The sequence below is a fragment of the Ranitomeya variabilis genome, chromosome 2, assembly GCF_051348905.1.
Source record: "Ranitomeya variabilis isolate aRanVar5 chromosome 2, aRanVar5.hap1, whole genome shotgun sequence".
NCBI classification, from domain to species: Eukaryota; Metazoa; Chordata; class Amphibia; order Anura; family Dendrobatidae; genus Ranitomeya; species Ranitomeya variabilis.
Genome location: NC_135233.1, coordinates 240,546,090 through 240,559,690, shown reverse-complemented (window position 1 = coordinate 240,559,690; position 13,601 = coordinate 240,546,090). Strand labels below are relative to the sequence as shown.

The window sequence follows — 13,601 nt, the reverse complement described above, 5'->3', positions numbered from 1 at the left end:
ATATAAATTCACAATCACATGTAAGTACACGAAACCTCAGTGTGTCAATCATTCCATATAATTTCATGAGTTTGATTACTAGGCCGGGGTCACACTTGTGAGTGCAATGCGAGAAACTCGCGCACCAATACCCGGCTCTACCGCCGCCACTCGGGACTGGAGCGTTCAGCTGCATAGAAATACATACAGCCGCACACTCCGGTAACGAGTGCCGGCAGCAGTGCCGGTATTGAGGCCAGAGACTCGCGCAAGTTTCTTGCTTTAAAACAATGGACACAACGAGTACATATCAAATAAGGCTAAGTTATATTAGTACTCCCTAATATGACCTAAATGTGCACTAATAGGAAATAAAAAGGGGCATCTAAAGCAGATGAGCTATTTTGTATCTTTCACAGCTAGTGACCTATTTGATATTCTTAAAGAAACGAGAAGTTTACATGTGCTTAACCCCCTTACAAACTTCCAACATGCCTTTTTATGACAGTGATTAGTGGCTTTTTTTCCTTGGTATTACAGCACTATAGAAAAAGTCCTGCGGGTGCTGCCCTGGTGCTCCATTATCTGCTGACAGCAGGGCACTTGATCAGGTGGGGTTGGGGGGGGATCTCCAGTCCCAGTCATTTAACCCTTGGATTGGTGTGGTCAAGAGTGACCTCAAATGACATGACCAAGGGGGGGGGCTGTCTTTATGGCTGCGTCGCAATATTTCTTGGTGACATGAAATGGGATTTCAGGACATCTGTGCAGCGAATCTTGGGAATTTATTAGGTCAGAAGAATACAAAATGCATTAGCAAGATGCACAGGTGCAAAGTACTGATGGAAGCAGCCGCTCACAAACCTACCAATTCATGGAGGGGGTGGCTGCCTAGTAAAAAATGCACACAAATTAGGCTTGCATAGGACACCAGTGAACTGGGCCACCTGTCCTTGTGGGGTGCACGCATATAGTGCTGGACAGCCCACCTCATCTAATAGTATGGGCGTCATTAATAGGCTGTAAGTCCGACACTGTGCATCACACATATCTGTGTGACTGGCGTCCTATGCAAACCTCATTTGTGTGCATTATTTCCAAGGCAACAAAAGAATAATGGTAGAAACTCTTGGCAGCAATGTGTTTCAGGGAAGCAGGGTGCCCTTTATTGGGGAAGCAGGGAAAGGGGACTGTGCTTCCTTGGAACATGTTGCCTCCTAGTGTTTCTATTGTTCTTATGCTGTTTTTACTTTTTTATATAATTTTACTTACATGTAATTTTATCCATTACATCTTCCTATCCTAATAGTGGTTCCAGTGCCTGTTTAACCCTAACATTCTCCGTTGAGAATTTTCTAGATCCATATATGTTTGATGGAAAAGATTCAGTATAACTTTGTTTTTTTACTGCATTGAGCAGAGGCTTCCAACTCTAACATTCTATGATTCTGTGAAATTCATGGTGTTTTTATGTATATGGGTCCTGTAGGTGGTCCTAATCAGTGATTGACAGCTGTCTTCATGCAGTCATACAGGGAAAAGTGTCAATCGCTGATAGGACCACCTTCTGTACTTGTATGCATACAAACACCAAGTTTGAAGGAAACTTTTCCCACAAAAATGTTTAGCAATCTGATTAGCCCCACTGATTCGATAACATCCTGCCTGCAGATCAGATACCGTTTTCAACATGACAGGTTCCCTTTAATGCATACCTTCTCACCGGGGTATCCTGTTCGACCTCTTTGACCAGAAGGGCCTGGGAAACCCTAGAAAAAAAAAAAAATAATATTCCAACTCTCCACAGTCTAAAGCAGTATACATCATAGCGTTTCGGCGTCTAAACTATAAGTGCATATAATATTTGCTTATGTTGTTATATTTTTTCCCTTTAGCTGAAACTTTTCAGTTGTCAAGTCCACAAAGACCATCACTGCACATTGTAAAATCCTCTATGAGTCAAACAGCCTGGACTCCAGCACCGATACATCATGGCAAACCCTAGAATAGGACATAGATTTGTGCTTCTGATGTATTTAGTTCATACAGCACTGCTTTGATACAGTGATAAATTGCTGGATAAAGTGCAGCAAACCCTAAGCCTTGAGAAGCGTTGGATCTGATGAAATATAGAAAATTGATGAGGTATTGAAATTCAATGGTAGCAAATGTTTCAGGATTTTGATTTTTCTTTACACAATAATTAAGCTTTATTTCCATAAGGCCGGTTTCACACGTCCGTTTATGTCCGGTACTGGAAAACAAATGGTACCGGAGATATCCGTGTCCATGTTTGTAACACTTGCGTCACACATGTGGCAACCGTGTGCCGCCCGTGTGTTGCATCAGAAACACACAGACGGCTGCCGGGGAAGAAGAGCTAGAGTAAGCGCTGTTCTCCGGTGGCTGGTGCTGAAGCCGACTCTCATCATTCTTCCCTGCTCTGCCGGCGATCGGCACGAGCAGAAAAAAATGATGAGAGTTATAATAAAGTCCGAGCGATTACAGCATATGGGGGGAGCTTTTGCGGACTCTTACTCCCATCATCCAACACCTGCTGCCACTAAAAACAGTGACAGCATGAGTGGATGACCGGGTGTGGGAACACACTGACATGTGCACAGACCTATTCATTTGAAAGAGTCTACATGTGTACCTGTCTCCCGTACATGTGAAAACTGTCACCACACATACTGGAGACATGGACGTGTGAAAGAGGCTTAAGATCATAAGATTGGAAAACCCTTTATTCACATCCCTTCGTCTTTAATAAAAAATATATGCACTGAAAGGTAACACCCTATACACTTACATACATGCCCACAGGTCCTTGGGGTCCTTCAATACCATGCTTTCCTGTGAAACCCTATAAGATATTGAATAGCAGATCAGATATTAATAGTTTATAATAGTTATGCAGTTTCCCAAAGAACATAAACAACACACCATTAAAGGGAAATCCCAATGTCACTGGATGGGTCAAAAATGTGTTGTTGATACAGGCGAATGTGGGTCTCATGATAAGCCTGGAGAGATGGCTTTCAGCTGCTACATCCTGGCAGAGAGTACAGTGCCGGCAAGAAAAATCTTTACAAGTTCTACAAAACCACAAAATCTTAATATTCAAGTGTTTTATTGTGGATATTTCGTTACAATTAGTATTTCATCATCTCACCCTTACATTTTATCACTATATGCAGTTGCAAGCCAGTTTTGCTACTAAAAACAGTTTCTGATTATCTCCCTCGTTGTGTGCACTTTTAGGCTATGTGCACACGTTGCAGATTATTTGCGGTTTTTTTAGCTTTTTTGCGCTATAAAAACGCTATAAAACCGCAAATAATCTGCATACATTAAGCATCCTATCATTTTTAATGAAATCCGCAATTTCTGTGCACATGATGTGCGTTTTTCCGCATGAAAAACGCATTGCGGAAAAATAATGAACATGCTCATTAATTTTGCGGTTTTCTCGCGGTTTTCCCACTGTCTAATGCATTGGGAAATGTCCGGGAAAAACCGCATCAAAACCGCGCAAAAAACGCGCTAAAAAACGCATGCGGTTTTCATGCGGAAATCCGGCAGAAATGTCCGGATTTTCACAGGAATTTTCTGCATGAATTCCTGAACGTGTGTAGGGGGCCTTAAGGTTATGTGCGCACGTTAAGTATTTGCTTGCAGAAATTTATACAAGGTTTCTGCATCTCTTGGCAGGAAAAATGCTGCAGCAAAAATGTGCGTTTTGCCTCGATTTTTGGTGCATTTTTTTCATACGTTTTTGCACAGCAATGAAGGCTGTTTTGAGCTAAATAAAGATATTTAAAAAAAAAAAGTTTTGTAATCTAATTTCTTGGTTCAACACCTTTTTCATGCTGATGTAGTGGCATCAGGGTAATGGGATTAGGGCTTGGTGTCAGCTGCTGTCATTGATACCAAGCCCTAGGCTTAGTAATGAAAAGGTGTCAGTTCGACACCCTCATTACTAAGCCAATAGGTAAACACAAACACATTGTTACCAGCCTATGTAGGAGCATTAACAGAATGAACCTACAAAGGTTGTAACCAAACAGCAACTCTTAATTTATAGAAAAAAAAAATGCATTGGCTCCCACATAATTTTCATAACCAGCAGAGGGAAAGTCGACGGCTGATGTTAATATTTTGGAAAGGAGTCAATAGCCATAAAAGTTCCCAGGCTATTAATATCGGTTCATAGCTGTCGGCCTAGCCTTTACTGGCTAGTTTACAGGGGGACCACCCAAAAAATTGACATGGGGTCCCCTTATAAAATCTAACCAGAAAAGGCTAGGCAGACAGCTGCGGGCGGATATAAATAGCCTAGGAAGGGGCCATGGATATTGGCCCCCTCCAAGACTAAAAGCACCAGCTCTCAGCTGCCCCAGAAAAGGTGCATCTATAAGATGCGCCAAATCTGGTGCTTAGCCTTGCTCTTCCCACTTGCCCTGTAGCGGTAGCAAGTGGGGTGATGGTTCGGGGGGGCTGATGTCACCTTTGTATTGTTAAGTGACATCAAGCCCTGAGGTTAGTAATGGAGAGGCGTCTATAAAGTCCTTTATTTGAAATAATGACACTGACTCCTTTATTGAATCTAAATAAAACCATACTCACCGAATGCCTAATCCACTGAAATCAACGTCTCCTGTAACAAAAATAAAATAATAAGCCACAATATTCCTCATCTGTCCACAGAGAAGATAATCCATAATGTCCCATAACGATCCTGATGACTTTGAAAGCAGTAACTGATGTGACTGCTCTTTAGACAGCCGGCGATACACTGACAGGAGGTAATCGCTACCGCAGTGTATAACACTGACCTGCCGTGAGAGAGTTCACCGTAGTTCATCAGCTGATCAGCTCCGGTGATCTCCCTTACGGCACCACTGCTGCATGAGATAGGTGGTGCAGTAAGTGAGAGCACCAGAGCTGATCAGCTGATGAACTTTGGTGAACTCTCTCACGGAAGCTCAGTGCTATGCACTGCGAGAGCGATTACCTCCTGTCAGTGAATCACCGACGGCTGGGTAGAGCAGTCACATCTCCCGATGTAACTGTACTACACGTGAGATCGCCGTGGGACACTCAAGATTACGTGGACTACGGCAGACAGATGCTTATATGGTGGTTTATTAGTTTTTATTTTTTTCTAGGAGACATGGGTATCAAGGATTGGGCATTAAGGTGAGTACATGTTTTTTATTTTACATCTTTTTTAGGAGATTTTTATTTTAGGAGACGAGGGCATCGGAGATTTGGTGTTAGTTGAGTATAATGTGTTATTTATTTTATTTGAATATGTATGTAATTTTTTTACTTTTTTTATTTTTTATTTTTTTAAGTGTGAGCACAGGTGCTGGCTGATGAGAGACTACATCTCCCATCAGCGGCTCCTGCCATCACTGTTATCAGTGACAGCAGACGCTGGCTGATGGGAGGAGCAGTCACTAATCAGCCCACGCTTGCTGATTTGCGGTAAGCATTTTACTGCAGGTCACCGCTGCGGGTCACAGTCACAGCTGCGGGGTCACAGTGACATCTGACAGCATGAACCCGCAGCACTCTGACTGACGGTCTTACCGGTGGTAGCGTTACAGTCGATAAGAACCACTGGGCCGGTGTTTCCCACGCTGTCACACAGATGACAGCTTGGTAAACACCATAGGAAGCCAGTAAAAACGCAAACAAAAACTCAGCAAATAGGCAAACATTTTTATACATGCGTTTTTGATGCGGATTTGACTGACTCAATTGAAGTCAATGTGTGGAAAATGCTACAAATCTGCACAAAGAATGGACATGCTGCAAAAAAAACAAAACACACTGCAAATACTCTAAGGAAATTTACTGATCATGTGCACAACACTTCAGGTTTGTCATTGAATTAGCTTGCATAAGGTTGTCATAGCGTTTTTAGCCCATTTCCGTGGGTAAAAAGCATCAAAAACACACTGTGTGCACATAGCCTAAGAAGCGAAATCATGATGAGGATTTTACATGTAAAGTTTTTTTTTTGCCGCACAAGTGTAAAGATTTTTTTTTGCCTTCACTGTACATCGAGAAGCCGTCTGTGGTTCTCTATATTGACTGGCAACAGTTGAGAGAGCACTTGCACGTTCACAGCCATCTCTCCGTTCATGGTCACTCTAGATACAAAGGTTGGCAGATGCCTCATCAGACAGGTTCTCTACATGTATCAGTCTGAGAGGTGGGACCTACATACATCTATTATGTATTTATGGAAAAGGATACAGGGGATATAGGGTTTGGAAAAATGTCTCTTTTACACTTGTACAAATATCCTCTGTATGGATCTGCTCACCCTTTCTCCCAAGGGCCCAGGCTCCCCGTCTGGACCTGGTCTACCAACAAGACCCTAGAATGATAGAAGAAAAAATATGCATGTGTTAACTGACAGAAAACTGTATGTGAAGCCTGAAAGTTAAAGGGTTATTGTCAGGATTGGGATAGGCGATAACTTACAGATTGCTGGCGATCTCAGCACCCACTGGAACCTGTGATCTGCAGCCCTGTCTTGAATGAAAAGGACATGCACATGCTCGAACTCAGCTCCATTCATTGTTTGAGACTGGTGGAAGAAGCAGAGGATGGTGGTCGGCTTCTCCAACAGTCCCATGGACAATGAACAGAGGAAAGGTTATGTACAGTATGTGCACATCTGCTCCATTCAAGATGGGGCTGCAGAGCCTGGTTACTGGATGCCAGTATCCTGTTTTTGACATCGCTGAGGGTGTCAGTCATTGGACCCCCTGCGATCAGAAAGTTATCATCTATCCTGGAAATAGGAAAAAACTTATATTTTGGGAATAAAGTATTATTTTCCCACCTAAGAAATAGCACCCCTTCTGTTCATTAGTTGTCTATGGCATTGCAGGTCAGCCCTGTCCAAAAGAATTAGGCTGAGCTGCAATACAGTCTATAGACAATGGGGTGTTTTTTTATGGAAAAAGAAGACAATTTTTCTCTAATCTCAACAACCCCTTTTAGGCATGAACTCACTGGTGGGCCTGAAGGTCCATCTCTGCCTGTCTCCCCACGAGGTCCAGCTACACCCTGCAGATAAAGAGGAGATACAGTGCCTTAGAAATGCTGTAAAAGCCATTCTATAGGGTAGTAACCTTGTCAACTCTAGATATAAGTCTACTTGTTTTGCCAAAAGTGACTTTCTGTGTTAGACAAGTCATTAGGAGATAAAGGGGACATACAGTATATATATATATACTTGCCACCACATTGACAACCCGATTCTCAATACTTACTGGAAGTCCTCGACTCCCGGAAGCCCCTGCTGCACCAGTTGATCCCTGGAATAGTTAAATACAGTTTTTATATATATATACAGATAATTCACATCACTTTATTATATGCTAAGCTATGATGCCATGCAGCTGATGCCAATGGCAAAAGCAAGTGAATCTGCACCAAAGCAAAGAGCTAAGACAGTCATAAAAGTAAAGATGCCATGTGCCAGCTAATTCAATTATCCAACATCAGCATTATGTATTAACTATGTGAACCTCTGTCACCCCTGACTGAAAAAAAATTATATACGTATATTATATATATACTAGACTGTGGCCCGATTCTAACGCATCGGGTATTCTAGAATATGCATGTCCCCGTAGTATATGGACAATGATTATTCCAGAATTCGCGGCAGACTGTGCCCGTCGCTGATTGGTCAAGGCAACCTTTAAGATTATATATATAATCTATATATATAATTGTCTAAGGGTTTTTCCGTCTGTCTGTCTGTCTTTCTGTCTGTCTGTCTGTCTGTCTGTCCTGGAAATCCTGCGTCTCTGATTGGTCGAGGCCGCTAGGCCTCGACCAATCAGCGACGGGCACAGCATGGCGACGATGATGTCATAAAGGTTGCCTCGACCAATCAGCGACGGGCACAGTCTGCCGCGAATTCGCCTCGGCCAATCAGCGATGGGCACATATCGACGTAGATGTCATAATGGTTGCCATGGCGACGATGATGTCATAAAGGTTGCCTCGACCAATCAGCGACGGGCACAGTCTGCCGCGAATTCTGGAATCATCATTGTCCATATACTACGGGGACATGCATATTCTAGAATACCCGATGCGTTAGAATCGGGCCACAATCTAGTATATATATAATATCCAACTTCCGAAATAGCAATATAAGCTCTGTAGGCTCAGCTAAAATATATATTATACAAGAAGAGAAATGGTAGAATATAAAATGCCATCAAACATCAGAGATTACTAAGAATAAGACGACTAGATAAGTGCGGGCCTGTGAAGCACCTGGTGCATGGCCATGCGCCATGCCGTATAATGGGTATATATAGTGCATAGTGGGAACCTGTATACCAGGCAGTCCTTCTGCACCGTCTGGACCTGGAACACCCCGATGACCCTGAAAGGGAAATAAAAGAGAAAGGCATTTCATTTTTTTTTTTTAACATACATTTTTTAAGCCTAATCTTTTCTGGAAGTACAAAAAATATTTTTTTTCTTTTCTCCATACCCAGCAACAATCTTTTTAAAAAGTTATGACAGGTATTGTAACTTATTACTATTTCCATGAATGATCCAGAATGCTGTTAGCAATTTCTCCCAGAAAAGGAGACAATATACCTTAGGTGGATGTGTCATATTTGTTAGCTCAGGGGGTACTGATTATTCTGGAGATTGAGCTGGTGCAAGAAGTCTTACAAGCAAATGGAAAAATGCAAATCATCTCTCCACCAGAAGGGAAGAAAAATGTCAATCCAGAGTAAGGCAATGTCTTGCCCTCAAACATTCTGCAGAAACAGCTGATGGTAGAACCGAAGTTTAGACTGCAACCCATGCTTAGAGCTCACTGTCAAGGTACTGAGATTACAGGTTAGATGTCTTCTTGTACTGTACGAATGGCTGATTACTGTCAAAAGCTTGTAGTCAGTGGCTACTATGGTCGGGAATTGATTTTGCTGTGTTTGTTCAGCTGTATCAACTGGTTTCACCCATTTTGTCTGAGGACTGAATTTCAAGTTTAAAAAGGAAATGACCAAGAGTCAACTTACAGGAGGTCCTGGTGATCCAACAAGACCTCTCTGCCCCATACGTCCCTGAAATTAACAAGAAATGTAAATTACATGGAATAAGGCTGGAACTGGTATGAGGCACACAACACATCAACACATCAAAGCTAATGGTTACAGTGAAATATTAATGCAACAAAGGACAGAAAGTAACATCACAATCCGAAGGTTTTCATGGTTCCATCTGTAATCCAGGAGCGCTACAAAGCTCCTGATAGCTGCATCTGTCAATATAGCACTCAAAAAATAGGCTCAGTGTTATCACCTTCCAAAATTTGTGATTGGGGGAAAGGTGCATACTTGATTACAGAATCTTGAAGAATGGTCGTTTTTTTTTTCGTGTTTAAGAGGCATCCATGAAAATTAGCGGAGCCTTGTGAGCCAAGTGCTTTGTGGTGCATGCTTATGATTTGAGCAGTTTTGTTACCCGGTTTCCTCTTGGTCCAGTCATTCCCTTTGGTCCATCTAGTCCACGACTTCCCTTAATTACAAGGGGCAAACAAAAAAAACCTTGTAATAATAGAAATACTTGTCCATTAACATCAACAATAAAAAGCTGTGAATGGAAGTTCTGAATTTACCCTACCATAGACAGCGCACACATCCAGCCTGGTTACAACTCACGGACTATTTAATCAGAGCCCCAAATCCATTTGGTTACTTTATTTTAATATTTATTTCATAAATCAATAGTTCACGTGAAAATCTGCAACTCTGTCATATATTTTATCAGAGAGATCTGCTTCTTTCTCTGCCAGAATTCATCAGTCATCATCAAAGCTCTCAATTCTGAGGTAAAATCTGTATTCACTGTAGACAGACTTTCCCATAACTGAGATAAAAGATGACAGGTGCTACTGATACACTTCTATGTAGACGGGAAGAGGGATCAGCTCTGTCTCTACCTCCTCCCAGATTTCTGTGACAAGATATATAACAAAGATGCACACAAAAGGGTTAATAACACTTAATCTGCCTGGATAGAAGAGATATTAATTAGCAGTTTATTAGAATTAAGTCAATTATCTAATCTTACCCCCTACAAATATACTACCAAAGAGAGGGTGAGAAGTATTTTTTTATCTTCTAAAGCAGGGGTTGTGAACCTCAGGCCCCATGGCCATTTACGGCCCTCGATGACCTTTTATCAGGCCCCCAAGCAGATTCTCAGGGACCGCATTCTTGGGCAAGGCGCAAGGAGGTGTATTTTAATTACAATCAGCAAATTAATTTCTTCTTGCTCTGTTAGCACACATGCAGTGTTCACTACTGAACATTGAAGGGCAAACAATGAAAGATTACGTCCTGAAACCAGTGCCAGAGTCAGGATGTACTTTGTGGACGGAGTGGCCCCCGAAGGATGGTATAAATATCCAAATGGCTCTTGGCAGAAAAAAGATTCCCCACCCCTGTTCTAAAGGTATCGTCTAAAAATGAGTTGTTGACTTGTGTATGGAACTATATCCCTCTACATAAGACCATCCCTCTATACAGGCGATTTCTCCTGTCCCTAAGGATATGTCACTGACTCCAGTGGCCATATACTGGGAGTTTTCTTGGTCCTTCAGCCACTACAATGTCACCGAGTTGGCACTACTCCATGGTTCCATGGAGGTGATCCAAGATGGATGCTGCAGAGGTAAGCCCGGTCTGTTGGGTGTCCCAAGATGGCTGCTACAGAGGTATGTCTAGCATGCTGGGCATTCCAAGATGGATGCCGCAGAGTAATTCTGGCATACTGGGTGCCCCAAGATGGCAGTGGCAAAGGTAATGAGCATATGCGCGCTTGTTATAGGCTGGCCAGATGACGCTGCACTGGGCATGAACAAGATGTTAGTTTCTCGTGGAGCTTTCTGAGTTTTTAAAGCCCAATTAAAGGGGTTGTTCACTACTAGGACATGAACTGGTAGGTTGTGAGTGGCTGTCTATTTAGTATTTTGCACCTGTGTTTTGCAACATCTTTGCCCCTTTTTCAGCTGTATTTTTGAATTTTTGGAGGATTTTTAGTCCTCTTTTGTGGCTTTGCTACTAAGTTCACTACTAGGACAACCCCATCTTGATATAAATATTTGGCCCCGATAAAATAAAAAAGCCTATACTCAACTCCCATGTCAGCGCCTCTCATGCGGTGTCGGCACTTGTGGTCCCAGTATCATGTCTCCAGAGAATTATTATTTATTTTATAAGGACAAAGTTCCTAATTTACAGCGTGTAAAAGAATTTTGGAGACGGGGAAGACGTATGTCATAAACCCAACAAACGAGGAAAAGTACCACAGAATAGAATGCACACTACAATTGTATAAATAAAAGGCAAGACTTTATTAACAATGTCATGTCATAAACCCATCAAGGAGCTATTGTACTATTTCAATATTCTTAAAGAAAAAGTATTTCTTTCTCATCTATTAATGAAGTACTAGTTTCAAAAATACTGGAATAAGCCTGAGAGGGAAATGGATCAGGGTGCAAAAATGAAACATGCTTACAAATTAGAGCCCGATTGCTGTTTTGTCTGGGAGTCACCTCCCAAGGTTGACTTGACAATAGCAAAAATGGCAAGGGATTGCATTTTTTTTCCATCTGAAGAAAGGTCACTAGCATTGTCCACTGTAGCACTTAGAGCCTAGTGGATCAAATCAATTGTCAGGTGACATATATTTAAAAAATAATTTTTGTTCCCTGTTTCATCTGTCATCACTGTTTGGTCCTCAACTTGTAAGTATCCTAAAGTCAATTAATGATGGCAAAGGTGCTACTTTCCCTCATTCCCTGAGAAAGTCTAGTTTTAAATTTTCTCTCAATTGTTTTAAAGGGTCTTCTAGATTTCAAGGCAAAACTTGCACAGGGAAACAGAGGAGGTTTATGTCTAAACAAGGTCCGAATTCTGCTTATAACAAGAAGTCTTCGTCTCAGAAAGATCCAAATCTTTGACACCAAACTCAGCAAACCCCCAGTAGGAAAAGGGCCAATGGGTTTTGCCTCTCAATGGCGGAAGACATCCTCCTCCAACTGGGTAACCGCCACCATCCTTCAGTGCTGCACCCTAGAATTGAACTTTGTTCCAAAAGACCATTTTATGCTAAATAGTCTAAAGAGTTCAGTAACTCTTCATTTAGTCCAACAAATCCCCCCCATCAAAAGGGAAAGGGTTATACTGACCTATTTTTCCTACTTCCAAACCAGGAGGGAACTGGTGTCTAGTCATAGATCTTAATTACTAAATCAAAATCTTGTAAAGAAAATATCTTTGCATAGCTTTACGTCTTCAGCACCATGTAAACCATCTTCAGTTAACCTGCCTTTCCTTCTGAATCTCATCAGCTTCTCGAGTTTTTATGAAGGTAATGGTAGTTCTAGTGACAGCCTTGAGGATGAAGAGAATTTTTGTCTGGTCCTACCTAGATGACTGGTGTTTAAAGGCACAGTTCGAGGAACTCCTTCTGTGTCACTTAGAGTTAGTCCTGAAATTTCTCCATAACTATGGGTTCCTAGTCAATCAAGAGAATTCGCAATGGATTCCATCCACAAGAATAAAATATCTGGATTCGGTGCAAATGATGCCAACACTGACAGAGGAACGGATGTAGAATCTCTATCACGTGTCTTTTCTGTTATATGTAAAGGAAGCTTCAATTCGCCAAGTGATGACAATACCAAAGCATATAACAGAAATCTTCAGAACAATATTCTGAGGTCTTGTTACAGTGGGGCAAAAAAGTATTTAGTCAGTCAGCAATAGTGCAAGTTCCACCACTTAAAAAGATGAGAGGCGTCTGTAATTTACATCATAGGTAGACCTCAACTATGGGAGACAAACTGAGACAAAAAAATCCAGAAAATCACATTGTCTGTTTTTTTTATCATTTTATTTGCATATTATGGTGGAAAATAAGTATTTGGTCAGAAACAAAATTTCATCTCAATACTTTGTAATATATCCTTTGTTGGCAATGACAGAGGTCAAACGTTTTCTGTAAGTCTTCACAAGGTTGCCACACACTGTTGTTGGTATGTTGGCCCATTCCTCCATGCAGATCTCCTCTAGAGCAGTGATGTTTTTGGCTTTTCGCTTGGCAACACGGACTTTCAACTCCCTCCAAAGGTTTTCTATAGGGTTGAGATCTGGAGACTGGCTAGGCCACTCCAGGACCTTGAAATGCTTCTTACGAAGCCACTCCTTCGTTGCCCTGGCGGTGTGCTTTGGATCATTGTCATGTTGAAAGACCCAGCCACGTTTCATCTTCAATGCCCTTGCTGATGGAAGGAGGTTTGCACTCAAAATCTCACGATACATGGCCCCATTCATTCTTTCATGTACCCGGATCAGTCGTCCTGGCCCCTTTGCAGAGAAACAGCCCCAAAGCATGATGTTTCCACCACCATGCTTTACAGTAGGTATGGTGTTTGATGGATGCAACTCAGTATTCTTTTTCCTCCAAACACGACAAGTTGTGTTTCTACCAAACAGTTCCAGTTTGGTTTCATCAGACCATAGGACATTCTCCCAAAACTCCTCTGGATC

At 41.8% G+C, this 13,601-nt stretch overlaps 1 protein-coding gene across 2 annotated transcripts in view; it reads right to left on the bottom strand.

The window, feature by feature from the left end:
• The window catches only part of LOC143805234 (uncharacterized), a 660,557-nt gene that overhangs the window by 113,590 nt on the left and 533,366 nt on the right, over positions 1–13,601 (bottom strand). For both annotated transcript variants that reach the window (XM_077284263.1, XM_077284264.1), the window contains exons 28-35: positions 9,505–9,558; positions 9,060–9,104; positions 8,357–8,410; positions 7,278–7,322; positions 7,018–7,071; positions 6,320–6,373; positions 2,792–2,845; positions 1,695–1,748 (exon numbers count right to left, since the gene is read on the bottom strand). In XM_077284263.1, coding sequence (XP_077140378.1) covers positions 1,695–1,748; positions 2,792–2,845; positions 6,320–6,373; positions 7,018–7,071; positions 7,278–7,322; positions 8,357–8,410; positions 9,060–9,104; positions 9,505–9,558 — 414 coding nt within the window. The remainder of the gene's footprint in view (positions 1–1,694; positions 1,749–2,791; positions 2,846–6,319; positions 6,374–7,017; positions 7,072–7,277; positions 7,323–8,356; positions 8,411–9,059; positions 9,105–9,504; positions 9,559–13,601) is intronic.